At 51.9% G+C, this 19,480-nt stretch overlaps 1 protein-coding gene across 2 annotated transcripts in view; it reads right to left on the bottom strand.

The window, feature by feature from the left end:
• Positions 1 to 16,298, bottom strand: part of NDUFA10 (NADH:ubiquinone oxidoreductase subunit A10) — a 49,181-nt gene extending 32,883 nt beyond the window's left edge. For both annotated transcript variants that reach the window (XR_002174013.3, XM_019923524.3), the window contains exons 1-8: positions 16,141 to 16,298; positions 12,472 to 12,640; positions 11,516 to 11,731; positions 10,891 to 10,977; positions 8,712 to 8,833; positions 6,744 to 6,823; positions 2,896 to 2,950; positions 685 to 770 (exon numbers count right to left, since the gene is read on the bottom strand). Coding sequence is in view for 1 of the 2 variants with exons in the window: in XM_019923524.3 (XP_019779083.1) it covers positions 685 to 770; positions 2,896 to 2,950; positions 6,744 to 6,823; positions 8,712 to 8,833; positions 10,891 to 10,977; positions 11,516 to 11,731; positions 12,472 to 12,640; positions 16,141 to 16,215 (890 nt within the window). In the remaining variant the exon portion in view is untranslated. The remainder of the gene's footprint in view (positions 1 to 684; positions 771 to 2,895; positions 2,951 to 6,743; positions 6,824 to 8,711; positions 8,834 to 10,890; positions 10,978 to 11,515; positions 11,732 to 12,471; positions 12,641 to 16,140) is intronic.
• Between the last annotated feature and the right edge of the window lie 3,182 nt (positions 16,299 to 19,480).

Below are 19,480 nucleotides of genomic sequence, written 5' to 3'. Positions count from 1 at the left end.
AGCACAAGTTCTGCGCACTGAGTGTCTAATGGGCTTTCTGGGCAAAATACTGCCCACGTGTCACTGCATCTCTCATGAACAAAGTAGCCCACTCAGCATGTCCCCTTCTGCCGTGGCCTCCCCCACCTCCACCTTCACCATGGCCTCCCCGCCCCTCCTCTCCCGGCTCCAGCCCCAGCGGCTCTTGTCTCAGGACCTCTCCGCCCGCCGGCATCCCTGCCCCACGCTAACCCCAGACACTGCGGGGCCCAGTCCTCGCACACTCGGCTCTCCTCAGAAGAGAGGCCTTCAAGCCTTCCCCAGAGCGCCCTCTGTCACTCACCCCAGCCACTGGCTGCCCCATTACTCAGGGTTACCTTTCTCCCCGGCCTTTAGCACCCGTATGGCTCTACTGTTTCAGTGACAGCAGGACTTTTATTTGACACTATATTCCCTAAATCTGGAACACTGCCTGGCACAGGGCGCAAGCAAAATACTTGGTGAGTTAATAATGGCTGCCTATCAATTCACCGCCAGGTCAGAGAGAGCAAGAGCCTGTGTGGAAGGGAACAGGAAGTACGCCTCATTATCTGGCAACCTGCAACACAGTTACTCCAAAATTCTGTAAGTTCCCACAGCGGGCAACGCGCCACACTGGAAGCCAGCCCGGCCCCACCCGGCACCGCCCAGCTCCGGCAGACTCACCGCATCCTCAGACTGTGGAAAGTGCGGTCGTCCTGGTCCAGCCACGGGCCTTTCTCGTACTTCAGATACTCAATATCCTCGATCACCTGGACGGAGGAATTTAATGAGACAACATTCAGTGCACGACAAGCCACAAATACCTGGCGGGAGAATCGCACCGTGAAAGTCGAAATGAAAGGAAGGCGGGCAGACAGCCTTCTGTGAAGCGGGGGCCGAGCGACGATGCCCAGTGTGGGCACCTGGCCCAGCTGACACCGGGGTGCTGTGGAAACTCCCTGGCAGGCTGGGAGAAAAGGAGCAGGTGCAGGAAGCATCAAGACGAGGGAGGAAAATCAGCATTCCTCAGACTCCTCATTTCCGCCCATGTACCCTTCTTCCAGAAGGCAAGATTCAGCCACTCGAAACAACACGACAAGAAAATAAATACATGTCCTAGAGAGCGCCAATAATCCAAGTTCCTCAGCCCCAAAGCCGGCGGTCCGTACAGCCTGACCTCCCAGAGGGGCGGCCTTTCCAGACGCATTCTCCCCCAAAACACACCGAACCTGGGGACCTCTCTTTAGCTTTCAAGAATTGGAGCACAGGGCTTCCCTGGTGGCGCAGTGGTTGAGAGTCCGCCTGCCGATGCAGGGGACACAGGTTCATGCGCCGGTTTGGGAAGATCCCACATGCCGCGGAGCAGCTGGGCCCGTGAGCCATGGCCGCTGAGCCTGCGCGTCCGGAGCCTGTGCTCTGCAATGGGAGAGGCCACAACAGTGAGAGGCCCGCGTACCGCAAAAAAAAAAAAAAAAAAAAAAGAATTGGAGCACATTCAGTTATGAACACAAATGATAACCCAGTCTCAGAGAAAATGTCTTACTCTTCTGCTCAGGCACATGCCACGGAAACAGTCTGTCAAAGGAACAAAAATTACCCAAAGACAAACAAAAACCAACATCACAGAAAAAGAAGGCTGGAAGGAAATGAAATGCAACTTAACGGGTCCAAGTAGAAAGAGCCAAGCCGAAAAGAACTGCCAGGGCCGGGCCCAGAGCCGGCCTTGACTGCAGGTCTCCCGTCCTGGAGGAGTGAGGCCTATTCCCTCCAGCTCTCTCCTCCCCTCTCCCCAAGCCAGGAGGCAGCTGAGGGCTGTGTTATCATTAAAGCAGCCAGCTGCTTTGCAAAGCTTCCTGTCTGCTGTCACCACCTACACCCCAGCCCCAGATCATAAAGCCTGTATTTTCTTCTAGATTTTTTACACCTTTTGTTGTGTGCTTTTAGTAATTTATGCTTAATATATAACACAAAATACGGGCCTTTTTTCTTTAACGTAACAGATGGTCATTTGCCTCAATACCATTTAAGAAATAATCTATTTTCCTCTATTTTGTTTTTTATCAACCTTTAAGGTACTGACTTTTCCAAGCTAAAGTTACAAACACACATGAGCACGCATATGCACCTGTTTCTGCACTCTGTTCTGTTCCATTAAGGTATTTATTAATCCTTGCATTAATACCACAGTGCCTTAATTAACGTAAGTTTGTAATATGTTTTCATACTTGGGCAGGAAAATGTTATTCTTTCTCAAAATTTTTGGTTATTACTAAGTTCCGAAAATTGCAGAGGGTGACTTGACTTCACAAATGCACCTGCGAATCTGGGGAAAGCTGGTATCTTTACACAGTTGGCTGCTGAACAACATGCTCCACGCGGTCAAAACCCCGAGTACAACTTGGAGGCGGCCCTCCCCGTGCATGGACAGTGCCCTGCACATCCGCGGTGCCGTGTAGCGCCAGGATGTTTATTACTGGAAACTGAAGACCGTGCAGTGCTATAGGATTTACTACTGAAAAAATCCACGTATGAGCAGACACGCACGGTTCAAACCCGTGTAGTTCAAGGGTCAACAGTCTTAGTAAGTCTTTCCCGTTAACTAACCCAACTTTCAGTTTTACCATCTGTTTAACAAAAATGTTGGTGCAGATAACCTAAGGTTCTTTGCAGCTTCACCATTCCATAATTTTAAGATTCTAGAAGCTGAATAGTTTAAAAGAAAATCAAAATCTCATGACCAGGGGAATGTGATGGGTTGGCTTGGTACTTGTTTTAGATTATAAAACACAGACGCCTCTAAGATCAGTAGGAGCTGAATTCATTACCTGATTTGTAAAAACCTTATACATGAATTAAATTTAAGAATAATTATAAGTTTTTCAGCCATATTCTTACCTTTTCTGCATCTTCAGCTTCCCTTGCACTGTACTGTAAAACCTCACAGTTTTCACTGTTAGAGAAAACAAGACGACATTCATGTAAATTTCCCACGTGGACGTTACTGTACAAATGAATACCTGACATCAAGGCTCCCACTCTAAGTATCAACACTCCACATTCTCTGAACTGGCTCACGGGGCACGACCAGCTAAGGAGGGCAAGTCAGAAGCAGGGATGCTCGAGGCTGGACGGTGACAGCTGCAGGTCTGTTTCCTGACTTCCCCTCTGAATGGACCGTTCCCGCTGCATGGGCGTGAGGCCAGCGTCTACAGGGAGCAGGGACACGAGTCATCTCTGCTGCCACACAAACCATCTCCAGCTGCAGCACTCGCTACAGGAAGGTACAGGGGAGCCCGGGGCCTGAGTGGGACGGACGCACAGAGAGCAGCTAAGTGGTGTTCGGAGGGTGGGTGTCGCGGAGCCAGAGGGGGGATGGGAGGGGCACGTTACTTGAGCTGCTGGAATTTCGGAGACAAATGAAACCCTCAAAATAACCTGTTTCAACCAAACTGTGCAACAGGACAGCAGCAACTCGGTTCCCTTAGTCCAGGTCCTCAGTCTGTACACTGAAAAGTCACGCTGGGTCCCAAAAAGGGGGACAGTGGAGGGAGCTTCCTGCACGTCTACCCATTTCCTCACCACATCTACTGCTGTGCGGAGACCTGGCTGCCCAGCCAGGCGAAGACTGAAACCCGCCTCCTAGTCAGTGTGCCCTTGCCTCCGCCACCACCTCCAGACCAACCCGAGGGACGCTTCAGAGAGGCCCACTGGAGAGCCTGTCTCTGCAGGAGTGTTTGACTCCGCCCCCCCCGCCCCGCTTCCAGGAGGGTACAGCAGAAGGGCAAGGCTGGACCACCCTCCCATGAACACCGCTCCGCATCTTCTCATTCAGGCGTCTTTACACCAGAGCGCCCCCTACTGACGGGAGCCACATCTACACCAGGGTCACTACTCCAAGAACACACGGCCCCCCACGCATATGCCCACACACAGCTCCTCCAATACCAACTACTGGAAGCAGGGCTCCACCCAACCTTCCTGCAAAGCGGTTCCAGGCGGGAAGCCCGGCCCCTGTGCAGTGTCGGGCAGCAGCGCACAGGACGGCCTGTGACACCATCATAAACAGAGTGGAGTTTCCTCCTTTCAGGTGAATACATGCATCATCTTAAAATAAACAGACTCTGTAGTCACAGTGCCGCGCTACATGTCGCGTGAAGAGCAAACAAACATCAACAAAAAACCCTCTTTTTTATTTCATCGGGTTTGCTCACTGCTTATCAAAGTAGAAGCCAGCGTTCGGGCCTGAGGGGCCCGACTGGTGGTGAGTCTGCAAGGAGAGAGACGGAAACAGAAGGACAGCAGCGCAGCCTCCCGGAGGGGAAGCCCGACTCGGTGCCCCAACAGGTTCGGCTCCACAGGCAGAGCCAGACCTTGGCTGCACCTTCCCCTTTCAGGTGGCTGAGGCTGGGGACGAAGAGAGAAAGAAACCAACCCGGGAATCTGGGAAGTCCGCGCGGCAGAAACAGAGGTCCATTTCACAACGCACAGTAGGTCTAACACTCCTGAGCGACTCTGAACTAACTGAGCCCGTGGCACTTAAAAACATCCAGACCCAGCCCAACCTGCGAGGACGCCGGAGAAGCCTCTCCCTCCAAGTGCGACCTGACTCTAGGAGAGCGAGCGGCCCTGGCACGAGGGACCAGCAGAGGCCGCAAAGGCCCCGCTGTACACGGCCGGCGCACCGCACGTCCTCAGGGGCACCTCCCGACGAGGGCCCCGCACACCACAACACAGGAAGCTCACCCCGCCCGCAAGGTTCCTCAGAATGAGGTGCAGAGAAAGCTGCTGTTTCAAGCCCGGGAATCATCTGGAAGGCACAACACCTGCGCCGTTACGGTGACACCACCAAGCTCCCAGACTGACCCCGCGGGGTGACCCAGCGTGCGGCACCACCGTCCAGCAGAGACCAAGAGCCAGTAAAAACCCATCCTTAGGAACTACCAGTCCATCACCAGCGAGCCACGGCTTCCAAATCGTGCGGCGACCCACAAGGCCCGCGCCCGACCACCGAGGCAGGGATGTGACAACAGAACTGAACGTCTGACCGTCTGCCCTGGCCGGTGAGGATGTGAAGAACCATCCACTCCACGCTGGGATTCACCAGTCACCAGAGGGCAACGTGCTGGGCTGGGTTCACCAGCGGAGGAGGAGGCTGTCTGGTCTCCAGCACAACGGAAAGCGGCCCCTCGGGAGCGCTGAACCTTGGAGAGGCCACGAGCTGACTCCCAACGCGGCTCAAGGGCGGAGCGCCAAGTGGAGCAACGGATACTTAGAATCACTGCTAAACACTTCATGATCAGGAAGCCCTGAGGGTAAGTTCTGGAAAATAACTGCCAGGTACAGGAAAAATCCCACCCCATCTGCAAGTTCAATCTAGCCTTTACTTTCCTGATGTTACAGCTGAACGGCCTATTGGAGAACCTGCCGGGCAGCCTTGTCGGTGGTGATTTTGTAGCCAGAAGATCTCCAAGAGGAACCTTTGGAACTGAAATCCTAGGGTCAACCATCTCTGTTTATTCTCATAGCTCTATACATTCCCCTGGACAAGATTTACAAAACTGACTTTTTTCCTGCACTTCTGGCCTTGAAAATAGAGCAGTACGACCTACAGTCCGCCCTGTTGCTTCTACCGCCTATGAGAGAAAAGCTTATCACAAGCAAGCAGAGATACTATAAGCCTCAATGCTCACAGCTAAAAAAATTACATTCCAATTTAAAATCGAACTTTTCTTCCAAAACTGCTAGACATTACTTTGTTTTTATTCACAATTTTACAGTTACTTTGACATTTTAAACAAGAGCATAATACTTTAAGGTATCAAGAGACGCTTACGTTTTCTAAAAGTCTGAGAAATACTACTAGAGACCTTCAGTAACAGCATTATTCAAACATCCTAATTTTACTTGGACTTGAGTGACAGTAGGAGATGACCCCTTACACATGACACACACGCAGACCACAGAATGACCATCTAGAGAGAATGGATGAAACCACGAATCCCTCGGTGCTTTCAATAAAGAAAGAGGGAGGGAGAGAAGAAACCAAATGGAGAAAGGTCTGGTGGTGTTTTCATTTAACCCAGACCCCACTTAAGAACATCTTTCAAAGGTATGGACAGACGTTGCTGACCTTTCACAAATTCTGTGTGGACTCACTGAGCACCTTCGGGCAAGGCTTCCAGGTAATAAACATGACCATTCAGTTGCCACCTAGAGTGAACACATTAGTTCTCTAACCCTAAAACCTGTCACAGAATACAGCTTCAGCTCACTTCTAGCATCAAAATATTCTAAAAACACAACAAAAAAATGTCTTGGCAAAATAAGCAAATCAAAAAACAAAAGTCAACCCCAAACCTACTAACTCAAACTGAAATATCCGCTGTCACTGTTGCTTATGAACGTCACATTAAAACTCCCCAGACGACATCCACTGAAATCAACAAGAGCGCGCCCCTGGGCTGGTGGGGCCTAAGGAACTGCACGTATGGAGTTCTGGCGGATAAATCCTTGCGACTTCCCTGGTGGCCCAGTGGTTAAGACCTCCTCTACCGATGCAGGGGGTGCAGGTCCGACTCCTGGTCAGGGAGCTAAGGTCCCACATGCCTTGAGGCCATAAAACAGAAGCAATACTGTAACAAATTTAACAAAGACTTTAAAAACGGTGCACATCAAAAACATCTAGAAAAATAAAATTAAATAAAATTAAATAAATACATCAATCCACTGTGCCCTGGGCTCACCTCATCTCGGGAAGGAAGGTCCTCTTATAGGCATTCTCGATGCCCTGAAGGTAGGCGGAGGTGATCTTCATCTCACGTGGCTAAAAAGAAGCAGAGAAGTGTGATACGTCTGGACTTTCCTTTTTCCCGTGCTTATGGAAAATGTGAGAATCAACGAACAGCTTTCCTAGAACGAGTCACGCTGGGTGCTCTAGGAACTGTGGGGTGATGGGAGGGGCTTCGGTACCAGTTAGAACAGTTCTCATTGCACCGCAGAGAGCACGGAAGCCTGCCCAGGTGAACGTATGGCATGACCTTTCTTCCACAGACTCTAAGAGGTGGACTTAGAACAGGATCAGGAAGAACCCCCTTTATCGTTACAGCCCCGCCTCCCGTTCTGGGCCGTGCCCGAGTGCAGGCGATGCAAGACAACACGCCACACGAGGGGACTGGGAGGGGCACTGGCCCACTTCCCCCCCGAGCCGCAGAGCCCGCCCCCGTGGCCCACCCCGCTTCTCTACCACGCACCCCCACCTCTCCCGCTTTTTCCATCTCCACTTCCCTTTCATACAACGTTTGCCAATTTCAGAAACATAAAGCTCCAATTATGAGTGGCAAGTTTCCATACTGAAAACCTCTCACGGTTTAGCAACGCTAAAGGCTAAGTTATCTGTCACCCTGTTTGATTTTCTTCATGGCATTTGCCTTTATCTCCCGTACTTCTTCCTTATTTCCCTGTTTACTATTAGTCTCCCCGCTAGAATATAAGAACACACATCTATTAATGACATAATGTTTCTTTGATAAAATGTCTCCTTTACTTAGACACAGTGGTAATTTTAGCCGGTGACAGTATTCATGGAATACTGGAAAAATAAAAATGTTCATAGCTCTAAGTTGTTCCTCAAGATGGTTTCTAAAATATTGCTATCCAGATATCAAAAGTTATCTAGAGAATTCTAAATATATATCTTCATATTTCTCAATAAACGTCACTCTAATAAGCAAAAGTGTTCAAAATTATTCCACTGAATGATAATTAAATACTTTTGACTTGCAGTTCCCTCCTTCCGCCACCTGACGGAATATTCTCCAAAGTCTACCTTACACATCACACTTAGGAGGAAACTCTCACACAGGTGCAGACTGGTAACCAACAGGGAGCCACGGGTGTCACGTGTGTTCACCACCAAAGACACCCAGAGCGTCTCTGCCACCCTGGCGAGGACCTGCCATCAGAGGCACTCACGGAGCACCCACGAGACTCCCAGCGCTAAGGACGGGCCCTGGGATGACAGATATACAGGCAAGCCTACCTTTTCATCACAATGTCAAAAAGAGCATTTCCTCCCAGGAAAAAATACTCCAGGTAGGAGGGATCTTTCCAAATAAGAACTAGTCAAAAGGGCAAAGACGGGCCTTGTTGACCTGCATCCTGCATCACACCTGCAGAGCCAACTTCAAATCACAGGGTTTCTAGGCACCTGCCTGTCTCGACGCTCCTAAGAGTTAATGAACGCGTGTGGAGATCACTGCTCTACTGTTTTAGGGTCACTGAGTAGGAAAAAGAGGAAGACAGGCCCAACATATGGGAGTGGTAAACTGAAAGGGTATTAGAAATTATTTTCAACTTGTAGGAAACAACAGGGCATGAAAAGCCCATTAGAAAAACAGAAAGGGAAGTCCTGTCAGGAGATGCACCCATCCTCAGAGTGGCTCAGGCGACCCAGGGTCAGGGGACAGTGGCAGGATGGTACCAGGGACGGAGAGCACTGGAGGAGAGCAGTGAGCGGCCGGGGCCTCCTTCAGTCGCCCATCGCGCAAGTGCCCGCTCCCCCGGGGGGACCCATGTGCGTGCCCCCGTCCCTGTGGGGGCCATCAGGAATTCACAGTATCCCACTATAAGTATCGGTGTGAAGCGCTGATCTATGTCAAACGTAACGAGGACACATAAAGAGACAGTGGTCTTGGACTTAAAGGCTGAGTTACGTTTCCCTTCTTCTGGATCCGGCTCTGGATCTCGGGAACGGGCACGTCGACGTAGATGACCACGTGAGGGGGCAGGTACTCGCAAATGGTGACCTTCTTCACCTCGTTGTAGTGGTCCACACCTGGCACAAGAGAGGCACCATCTGTCAGCCGATGGTCCACGGACAGCCCTCAGATGCACACTTCTCTTCAAATAAAAGGCCAAAGGTACACGCGGTTCTCAGAGCCACGTGTCGACCTGCGAACCATGTAACAGTCACGGCCGTTACCGCCAGCTGCACACACGTGAGGCTGGCACACGGCGACCGCAGCACTCACAGCCACCCTGCAGGGCAGGGCTTCTCATCTCTACAGACCAAAAGAGTCAGGCCAGAGAAATCAGGCAACTTATACCAACCCCGGGATTTGAGGCCCGGCCTAAGAGCTTTCTAAAGGCCAGACCTGAAGTGCGCCCGGCCACACGGAGGGTGCAGCACCTTCCCAGCCTGCTGCCCCTCCGGGTCCTCCTCGCTGCTGGCCCCGTCGGCCCAGCTGGGTCCACTCTTCCTCTCCCACAGAGCTGAGCAGCCGGGCTGGCCAAGAGCGCGCCCGTGTCCAGGTCCGCCCAGCCCAGCAGGCTGCTCCGCTGCCCGCCACGGGCCTCCCTCCCGCGGGGCCCCCTCCAACCCCGACTTGCGCCCAAGGCTCTCCTTTTCCTTGACCTGCCTTCCCCGAACCATCCTTCAGATAAACAAATTCAAATCTAACCACATGCCTCCCGCACCTAAAACCCCTCAGGGGCTCCTCAGTACTTTCAGGAGGAACCTAAGCGTCCCGGCCAAGGTGCCCGTCCTGCTAGCGCGGCCCTGCCCGCCCCTCCGCCAGCACCCGGCCCCCTCCAAGCCGCACCAGCGCCTGCTGCCCTCAAAGCCCCTGTAGCGGCACCACCAACGGCTCAGCCAGCCTCACTCCTCAGGGACGCTGCCCACAACACCCCGTCTCCCGACGGGTCAGACACTCTCGACACGCTTCCTCTGCACCCGGGGACCACGCTGCGCAGCCAGCAAGTGCGCTCACTGCAACTACGCACCTAGGCTGCCTTCCCACCCCTCCCCCCAGGATGGCGCGGGCCTTGTCTCACCTAAGGCAGAGCCCGGCACACAGCGCGCACCCCAGAAAGGCCGGCTGGCTGGCCTCGAGGCTGTCGGAGTGTCTGTGTGACTCAGTGCCTGGCTCAGCAGCACGGGCTCTGGCTGCCCTCCGCACAGGCACCAGGACTGCGCAGACAGCAGGACGGGCCCGCAGACCAAGGGCGGCCCCCTCACCGCTCAGCCTTGGCTGGCTTCGGTCTCCCCATTCAGGAACCCACCGCTCGTACTCTGCGCTCCAGATCTAGCCGCCTGCTGGATCCAGGCGACCAAGCTCACGGTGAAAATGCCCACAGGCTGAACGACAACACGGCCTTTCCACAGCCCTGTCCAGCACACGCCTAGCTCCAGACACCCCGGCCCCAACCGGACGGGCCCCCTCACTCCTCACGGCCAGGCTACTTCAGCCGGGCCCCCTCACTCCTCGCGGCCAGGCTACTTCAGCCGGGCCCCCTCACCCCTCACGGCCAGGCTACTTCAGCCGGGCCCCTCACTCCTCACGGCCAGGCTACTTCAGCCGGGCCCCCTCACCCCTCGCGGCCAGGCTACTTCAGCCGGGAGCCTTTGTTCTTGTCACTGGCCACTTGCCAGACTTTCAACAATCCCCCACCCCAGTGCTAGTGTCCCTAAAAGCACTAGACCCGCACGTGCAGGAGAGAAGGAAAGGACAAGAATGCTGCAGTCACGGGGGCCAGCAAAGAGGAGGGAGGGAGGCACGGGAACAGGACCGCTCAGTGAAGCTAGCCACGGGCCACAGAGCCACGTGGCTGTGCCACAAGGTGGCTGGAGAGCCGGGAAGTTTCCTGGGAGGCTGTGTGGAGACTCGGCGTAAGCTGTGCGTTCAGGATCCAGTACACCACTGTGCTTTCACAGGGAGAGACGAATTTAGGAGGGAGAGAGGGTGGAAGGAATTGGTTTTTCCTGTGGAATGGCATTATTCATCTATTTAATGGATGTTCACAAAACGCATACTAACTGCAGGGTGAGTGTAGCAGGGCCTTTACCAAGTCACCCCATGCGCCCAGGAAGGCCAGCCTGCCGGCCGGACTCACACTGCTTCCGGATGAAGCCCTGTCGGTACATCGCCTCCACAAAGACAAAGTCACTGTAGACGGAGCGCTCCAGCACCACACCCTGCCCTGTGTAAAAACATGGAGACAAACATCAAAACTCAGGTAGTAATGAAAGCAACGAAAACTAGCCCTTTCATTTTAGAAAGGGAAAAACTTACTTACAATTCCATTTCCAAACCAAGTATTTCAAAAGAACACACTTGCACTTCTAAGTGGGAAATCATTTTCAGAACTACAATACTTTTTTGGTTTTGGCGATACAACGTTCTGTTTCATTCTTTCAGCCCTGACGAAAGCATCCGGCTACTAGAGAAAGGGATTTCGTTTTGGAACCATAGGTCCTGCCCCGTGCCCCCACCCCCCGTCCCTGTCCACTGCAACCCTGCCCCCATCCCAGATGCTCAGTAAGACCCCCCGGGCGTCCGCCCCACGCCCACCACCATGGATCTCAGAGAATCCATGATCTTATTGGAAAGCCAGAGCTTGCCTCATCAAATACCCTTTCGAAAAAGCTCTAATGAGCAGCAATCTAAAACGACTACATTTCAGAAAAGGGTTCAAGTGCAGGACACGCCCGACAGCTACCCAACCACAGATACTGCACCTGTGCTCAGCAGGTGCTCCAAGGCGTCCGCATACTGCAGGAGGCGACTGGCGTACAACCAGGACTGCAGGCGGTAGCTGTTGCCGTCATTACTTTTCGGGTCATCGTAAAACTTCTCCAAACTGCAGTTGCTGCTGAGCTGTATGTCCAGGGGTTTCCCATCCCCAGTGGTGCTGGCTGCATAATGGATCCCTGCCTCGGGAAAGTGCTTCAGGCCTGAGGAGAGAAACAACCGGACAAAACATGCTATGGGCACGGCGCATCCCACCAGCAAGCGGCGGAGATGCATCTGAACACCATTGCTGAGGCCGGTCGGCGAAGACCTGGGGAAAGTTACCCTGACGCCTGTGTTCTTGGTGCGTGAAAGGGAGCACACGAGACACGGAAGACGACATGTCTGAAGCACATGTGCAAGGGCAGCATGAAGGTCCAGGGCTGCACGGCAGCATTTCCCACTGCACCGTCGTATGAACTCCTCCTGAGGAGAGCCTGAGCGTGGGTGCCCGCTGCATGCAACTGGGCTTCGGCTTGTCAAACACTAGAGAAAGGCACGGGGACGACACCGGCTCCAGAGTCGGGAAACGGGCTGGACGCCTGGCCCTACACAAAGCAGCCTGTGACCCAGCTTCTTACTGGGGTTGCCCGTCCGTAAGTGAGAGGAGATTGTCAGCCCTGTTCCACGGGCTGTTACGCAGTTCAAATGAGACTGCTCCTGTGAAAGTGCTCTGCTTACATGGTCAAGATAAAATCCCAATTCAAACTGACAACCAGCATGGACTTCTAAAATTTTCCAAACCTGAAAGACTAAAAACAGCTTTTTCAGTAAATATTTCAAAAGCGTAAAATACCTACCTCAGGCGCAGTTCTACCTGCTCAATATTAAAGCAAAATCCAACTCAGATAAGTAACTGCGTATCTGAGAAATTCGTGTCACTCTGCAGGACACGAGTTCATACCTAGCTTCTCTGCTATTTCCTTTGCAAGCCTGCCTTTCCCCGAACATATGTTGCCGTCCACAGTTATCACTTTGCTCTTTCCCGTCAGCTTTTTGGTCGTTCTTTCACCAAGCAGGTACGCCAGCGGGCCGTACTGCAGCTTGCACTGGACACTTGTGTGAATTCCTCCCTGAAAAACACACAGCAGACAACAGCACGTGAGCATTCTGGTCACCGCGGACACCAGCAGCTATTAGGTAAATATAAACGCCAAGAAGACCCCTGGTGACAAAACACCGACCTCTGTATAACCTATTTGTTGAATTACTGCCTCTCAGCCCCACCCCCAACGTAAGTTCATAAAGACAGCGATTGCCTGCTTTGATCACTGCTAAATCCTCAGGGCCTGGAACAGGACACGCTTACCACGTTCAATAAAAATTGGATGGATGGATGGACGGACGGATGACAGAAAGGCAGGAAGGAGGGGGAGGGGGGGACAGGGCGGAAGGGGATAAGGAACATTTCTCTAGTGCAGGCTCCCGTCCTGAGCTCTGGAACGGGTTATCTCATGCCTTTAAACAGCTCCTGATGTCCTAGATGTCCTGAAAGTACCTGAAAGCTAACAGACCTAAAACTGAAATTCAGCATCCGCACCCCAAGCCCCAATCTGCTCCCCTCACAAGCTCCCTATCCACCATCCACCAAGCAGAACAGAGCAAAGCCACGAGTCACCTTTGATACCCTCCTCCTTCCTCCAACTCCATAATCACTCACAAAACCCTACTGATCCTAATCTGAAGTCTGTCGGGCCAGCGGCCCCTCCCCGCCCCCAGTGCACCGATTCTGCGACATCCTCACGTCTCTCGTCTGCAACGCAAATGCCTGCTCTGTCTCCTGTCTCCGGTGTCCCAATCTACTCTCCACACTGAAACTCAAACAACCCCTATCCCTGAAAAACAAAAAAACCCACGGATCAGCAAGGGGAGGAGCTGGAATGACCCATGCAGTACCGCATTGGAGCTACAGACACAGCATGAACTCGTTTAGTGGACACAGAGAAGTACTTATAGACGTGGGCATGTACACAGGTTAGTACAGTACACTCCCTTGCTCTGTCTGCTGAGAGGACCTAGAAGCAACAAAGCTCCAAGATCAGTCACACGGAGTACCTAGGTCTGGGTTTCTAACGCCATTCTCCAGTAAAAGGAACAAGCGCTCCTCAGAGAAATGGCTCATTCTACGACTACCAGCTGGCCAGGCCAGGTAGTAAGGAAGTGCTCAACACACACCGTGAGGGGCAGGTTACAGGGACACAGGAGCCCCCTGAAAGAGCTCCCAATGGCCACAGCTGGAACGGTCTGAGCAACAAAGGAGAGCTGTACTGAACTTTACCCCCAAATTTAAAATAAATATACACAAGTCCATGCTGGTATAAAAAAATAAATGCGGAGAAGAGACAAACCTCCCATAAAGAAGAATTCCAAACCATTTATGTGGCTGCTCTGCCTTCGAGGAAGGGAGCCTAACCCCCCACTCCCTGTGTGCACGCAGTGACTCCCCTCCAAAGAGGACACGATGGAAAGGGGGAAGCAAGGGTAACTTCACAGCAGAGACACTACCGCCACCTCAGCCAGGTGACGAAGGTCCTCAGTGGTAAGTCATGCTCACAGTGTACCTTTCATATTATGTGATGAGAACAGCACTTTGCCTCTGTGCTCTTCCTCCTAAGATCACACAGCCCCAGTCAAGTCACGAGAAATATCAGACGGGTCCCACTGAGGGACAAACTACCCACACAGTACTGCTCAGAACTGCCAAGGTCAACAGAAACAAGGAGAATCTGAGAAGCCACCGCAACCAAGAGAAGCAAACAGGAGGAATGGTACATATCAAAACGCTCACGGAGTAACACCTGCAACAACAACAACAACTGGACCCAACCGAAGGTCCCTCGACAGGCGACAAGGGGAGTAAACGGCAGGATGTTCTCTACATATTCCAAAACTCTCAAATCCCAACAACTGCGAATACCCAATTTACTCAGTTGCAACTGTGTGTCATTCACTCATTCATTTATTCATTCGGCAACTGTTCATTAGATTCCCATACTATGCAGTCTTTTTTCTAGACGATGGGGATACAGCAGTGAGCCAAAAAATTCCACAGGATAACAAAAGAAGTAATTATACGGCATATTAAGTAAGTGCTGTGAAGGGGAGGTCGGTTTACGGGATGGGATGTACGTTAAAACGGGTGGTCACGGAACCCTCGCAGAAAGAGTGACATTTGAACCGAGACTGGACGGCAGTGAGGGAACTGGCCACGTGGCTACCTGGAAGAGGGTCTCCCTCTCGGGCAGGGGGAACAGTAAGCGCCCACGCCCTGAGGCAAGGTCAGCAAGGCCAGTGTAGCTGGTGCCAAGTGGACTGGGTGCGGGAAGAGTAGCAGATGAGATAAGTGAGGGGGTGTTAATCATATTGGTACCTTGCACCCAAGAAATTAATCACTCTCTCCTCCAGGTTACCTCTGAGCCATGTGCAAACTGTCTCCCATCTGTGTCCCCAACTTGAATCTACCTCGGATGTGGCACACAGCAGGTGCACAGTGATATGTGAATAAAGCAATCAACTCTTCCCCGACTTCAAATCTTTAGAAAGTGCTTTTTTACGGTTATGACAGTTTTTCTATTACTTCCCATCCTCAGTCCCATTCTTCCGCTCTCTGGAATCACAGGGAATAAGTGATCTTTCACGACACATTTCCAATTCCCTCAATTATTCCAAGTATCAAGCTGTATACCCTTTTCATCTTATTCATTTTTCTCTGGACCTACTGAAGGCCATCTACATCCCCTGTAGGGAGCAGCGTCCAGAGGTGAACAGTTTTACAGGTGGGTCCATCTAGTGTGTGCCCGGCAGCCCCCTCTACTCTGGGGCCCTCACTGTCACTAATGCAGGGAAGTACGCTGGGTGTTACAGACAATCACCTTTCCCTCTTTCATTCTTTCTCTCTTTCTTCTACTTTGCAGCCCGAGTTATCTCCTGAAAACATTTATATGACTTTTTAATAAGGTTACTGTACTGTTCTGTTCAAAATCCTTTGCTCATCAAAATCCTGAGCACAGAGGTCAAGTCCCTTTACAGTTCGACACCAACGTTGCTCCAGCCACTAGTATCTAAAGGAGCTATGTACAGTCTCTGTCATAAAATACTTTTCCTAAGGTTTCCAGCCACAGTTCATTTGCTTGTCTTGTTGAATCCGCGTACGACGTCATTCCACTGTCTCAACGTCACATCGCCCCTTACCTGGCCCTTGACAGCGCTGCCACATGAATTAATGAATGCATGAGCGCCCCCAGGCTCTCGGGGCTCGCCCACACCAGCTCATTCGTCTATCGCACAATCGCACTGGGTAATAATATCTGCAACCTGGCCTCCCCGAGGAGGGCGGCCAGGCCGCCTATTCCCCTCCGGGCCCCACGTTCTGCTCGGAGCTGAGAGAAAACGACCTGGAGAAGCTCGCGGCGGCCCTTCCGAGGCCTACCCTCGCGACTCAGGACCAAACTCTCCAGGGGACAGTAGGATCCCCCCCGAGAATGACGCTGGGAGGCCCGGGGAGGTGAGGAAGGGGCGGCGCCAGGAGGACAAGCCAGGTCCCACCCGCGGCCTCCGCCCGCCGCCGCCTCACCACGCGCTGGACGACCGCCGCGAGGCCCCGAGAGGTCGCGGACACGGGGACCAGTCTCAGCAGCCTCAAGGCCATGGCTCCGCTGTCAGCACCGGCTCAAGGACCCGAGGGGACGCAGTCGCGACAGGGCCCCTCCCGCGACCGGCGCGCCACAGTGACGTCACTGCCGGGATGCCCGCGCCGCGCCTGTCGGGAACTTCCGGACGGCGGACGCAGGCGCGCAGAGCGCAGCCGGGGCTGATTAACCTCGGGTCTCCCTTGGCGTCCGCGTCGTCTGGACCTTGTAGTGCCCGCCCGCCGCCAGGGCTCAAAGGGGAGGGGCTCCCGCCGCCCGGGCTCCAAGGGGAGGCCTGCCCACTGCCCGGTTTTGAGGACGCGCAGTGCGGGGAGCCGAGGCCGCCCCAGACCTCGTAGTTACTGCTGCAGCACATCCCGCGTCCAGGACGCTCCCCACCCTCCCAAACTCCCTAGACCGGCAGGTGCGGACTTCAAAACCACCTCCTTGAAAGTGTCTCCATAGCTCACAAACCACCCGAGGCTAGGAAGGCGGCCTGGGGCTAGGGGCGGGGGGTGAAAGGAGGGCCGGCGTGAGAGCGACCCAGCACGAGCGCGGGCGTCCGAGAGGCTCTGAAGGAGGACCGTAGACTGACCTTCCCGACCCACGGCGCTTGTCCAGCAGGGCCGGCCTGGCTGAGGTCCGCGCATCCTCCGCCTCCCCAGGGCCCATCTCCCCGCCTGGCTCATGACTCCAGGTCTAAGAGGTCTCATACCCCTTGGCGGGCCTGGTGTTGTCAACACCTTGAGTAACATGCAAACAAAAGCTGTCCTCATTCCCCTGTTAAAACCTCAATGATCCAATGACCGGGGGCCTCAGTTCCTTTCAGGTTAGAAGGTGACTTTAATGTGAGCTTTCTTACCTACCAGGCTGCCGTTTGAAAAGGCTTTAAGATCCTCACTCTCCTCCGCGGGCTTATTGTTTTTAACACCCTAACTTTTCTTTTGTTTAAATTTCATTTGGTTTTCAACTTTTCAGAATGATCATGGAGTTGTAAAAACGAAGGTCCTTTCAATGGCTGTTTCTCTAACAAGAGAATCCCTGCTTGTCCAGAATACAGATTCCTAGTCCCCAGTGCCAGAGGGTCTGATTTAGAAGATCTGGGATGGGCCCTAAAATGTGTTTAACAAGCTTCCAGCTAATTCTGATGTCAATGAGCCACATCGAGAGAATAGTGTTCTGCACCCTGCATTGTCCGGCAGCATGGGCCACTTCCAGATCCTACACCACTGTGCCCCCAGCCCCAAGCAAAGCTCCTAACACATCACAGGTGCACCTCAAATACAGCTGGATGAGCAGGCGTGACCAGGTAGCCCTAAGTCATCCAGCCCTGTGGAATCACCGCTTATCACCCAAGGCTTGGCTCTACATTCTGATGTGTCTGAGAAGCTCCGTGTCCTTGCCAGCGCGTCTGAGAAGTCCGGGGGGGTTAGGGTGGGGACACCTCCCTGTCAGACTCTCTGGCCTTGTGTCACTGTCCACACCATTTGCATCTTCCCTCCAGCACTCCGGTTGTCTTTCCTGCTTCACCCCAAGCAAACACACATCCTTCATCTCACTTCCCAAGACAAAGTTCTGTGTTTAACAACTTTTACTGATGCCCTAGCGAAAAAGGGAGAGCGATCCCAGTAGGAAACAAAATAACCTTAAATTAAATACCGGACATCACTGTCCTGGGACTAGGGAAAGAATTCTTCGGCTTGACACCAAGTGCATAATACAAAAAAGGAAAAATTGGTAAATTGGACCTCATCAAAATTTTTTAAAAGTTTTGCTCTGTGAGAAACCCTTAGAGGATGAAAAAGCAACTGTGGGGATGGGGGTGGAGGTGGACACCTGCAAACCACAGGTGTGACCAGGCACTTGCATCTAGAACACATAAAGAAATCTCAGAACTGAACAGTAAGAAGTAATCCAATTAAAAAGTGGGCAAAAGACATGAACAGACATTTCATTGAAGAGGTTATACACATAGCCAATAAGCACATGAAAAGATGTTCAACGTGATCAGCCATTAGAAAAATGTAAATTAAATCCACAATGAGATGCCACTTCACACTTATCAGAAAGGCCAAATGAAAAACATAGTGATAACACCAAATGGTGGAGAAGATGAAGAGAAGCTAGTTCACGCATACACTGCTAGTAAGAATGTGAGAAGGTACAGCCGCTCTGCTAAAGAGCAGTTTAGCAGTTTCCAAATTGGAAAAGGTGTAAAACTAAAAATGAACTGTAATACAGCCTAGCAATTACAGTCTTAAACATTAACCCCAGAGAAATGAAAATTTAGGTTCACAGAGAAACTCGAATGAACGTTCGTAGCAGCTTCATTCCTAGCAGCTAAAAACTGAGAACCACCCACCTGTTCTTCAAAGGTGAACAGCTAAACAAAGCGTGGCACGTCCATACCATGGAACACTGCTCGGCTAGAAAAACCGATGGACTGTTGATACAGGCAACAGCCTGGACCCCTGGAGAGAATTACGTTGAGTGAAGAGAGTCCATCTCAGAAGATTACATACAATGTAATTCTGCTTAAGTAACAGCCCTGAAATAACAAAATTATATAGAGATGGAGAACAGATTAGTGGTCACCAGAGGCTAGGGAATGGGGGGTTGTGATGGAAACGTTCCATATCTTGATGGTGGTGGTCCACGAAGCTACACAGCTGACAAAACAGCATAGAGCTACAAGCGTATCTGCGTGCATGTGCACGCGCACACACACAGGTGCACGCACACAGGTGAATGCATGTATAACTGGTAGAATCTAAGTTCCACGGATTGCATCAAAGTCAGTGTCCCAGTGTGGAGGCTACCATCATGTAGGACAGTGTCATCGGGGAAGACAGGGTGAAGGGTGCACAGAACCTCCCTCCATCTTTCTTTGAAACTTCCTGTAAATCTGTAATTGTTTCAAGAAGAAAGTTTAAAACATTGTGTTCTATGTACCAGCAACAAGAGAGAGAAAAATTTTTAATTTTAACTTTAAAAATTTAAAAGAAAGGATGCCATTTGTGTTAGAATTTTGTTTAAAAAACCCAAAAAACTCAAATCCCCAGAAACATGTGAAAGAGCCCTACACTGAAAACCACAAAAGTAGATCAAGAAATTGAAGGACTTGCAAATGAAGAGAGGATTTGCCGTATTCTTGGATTAGAAGTCTCAAAATTGTAGAGGACAGTTACCTCCAAATTGATCTATAGATTTAATAGAATCCCAATAAAAAGCCCCCCAAGTTTTCTTTTGTTGAACTTGACAAGCTGATTCTAAACTGTATCTCCC

This window comes from Tursiops truncatus, chromosome 7 (genome assembly GCF_011762595.2).
Source record: "Tursiops truncatus isolate mTurTru1 chromosome 7, mTurTru1.mat.Y, whole genome shotgun sequence".
NCBI classification, from domain to species: domain Eukaryota; kingdom Metazoa; phylum Chordata; class Mammalia; order Artiodactyla; family Delphinidae; genus Tursiops; species Tursiops truncatus.
This window is presented reverse-complemented; position numbering and strand designations above follow the sequence as displayed.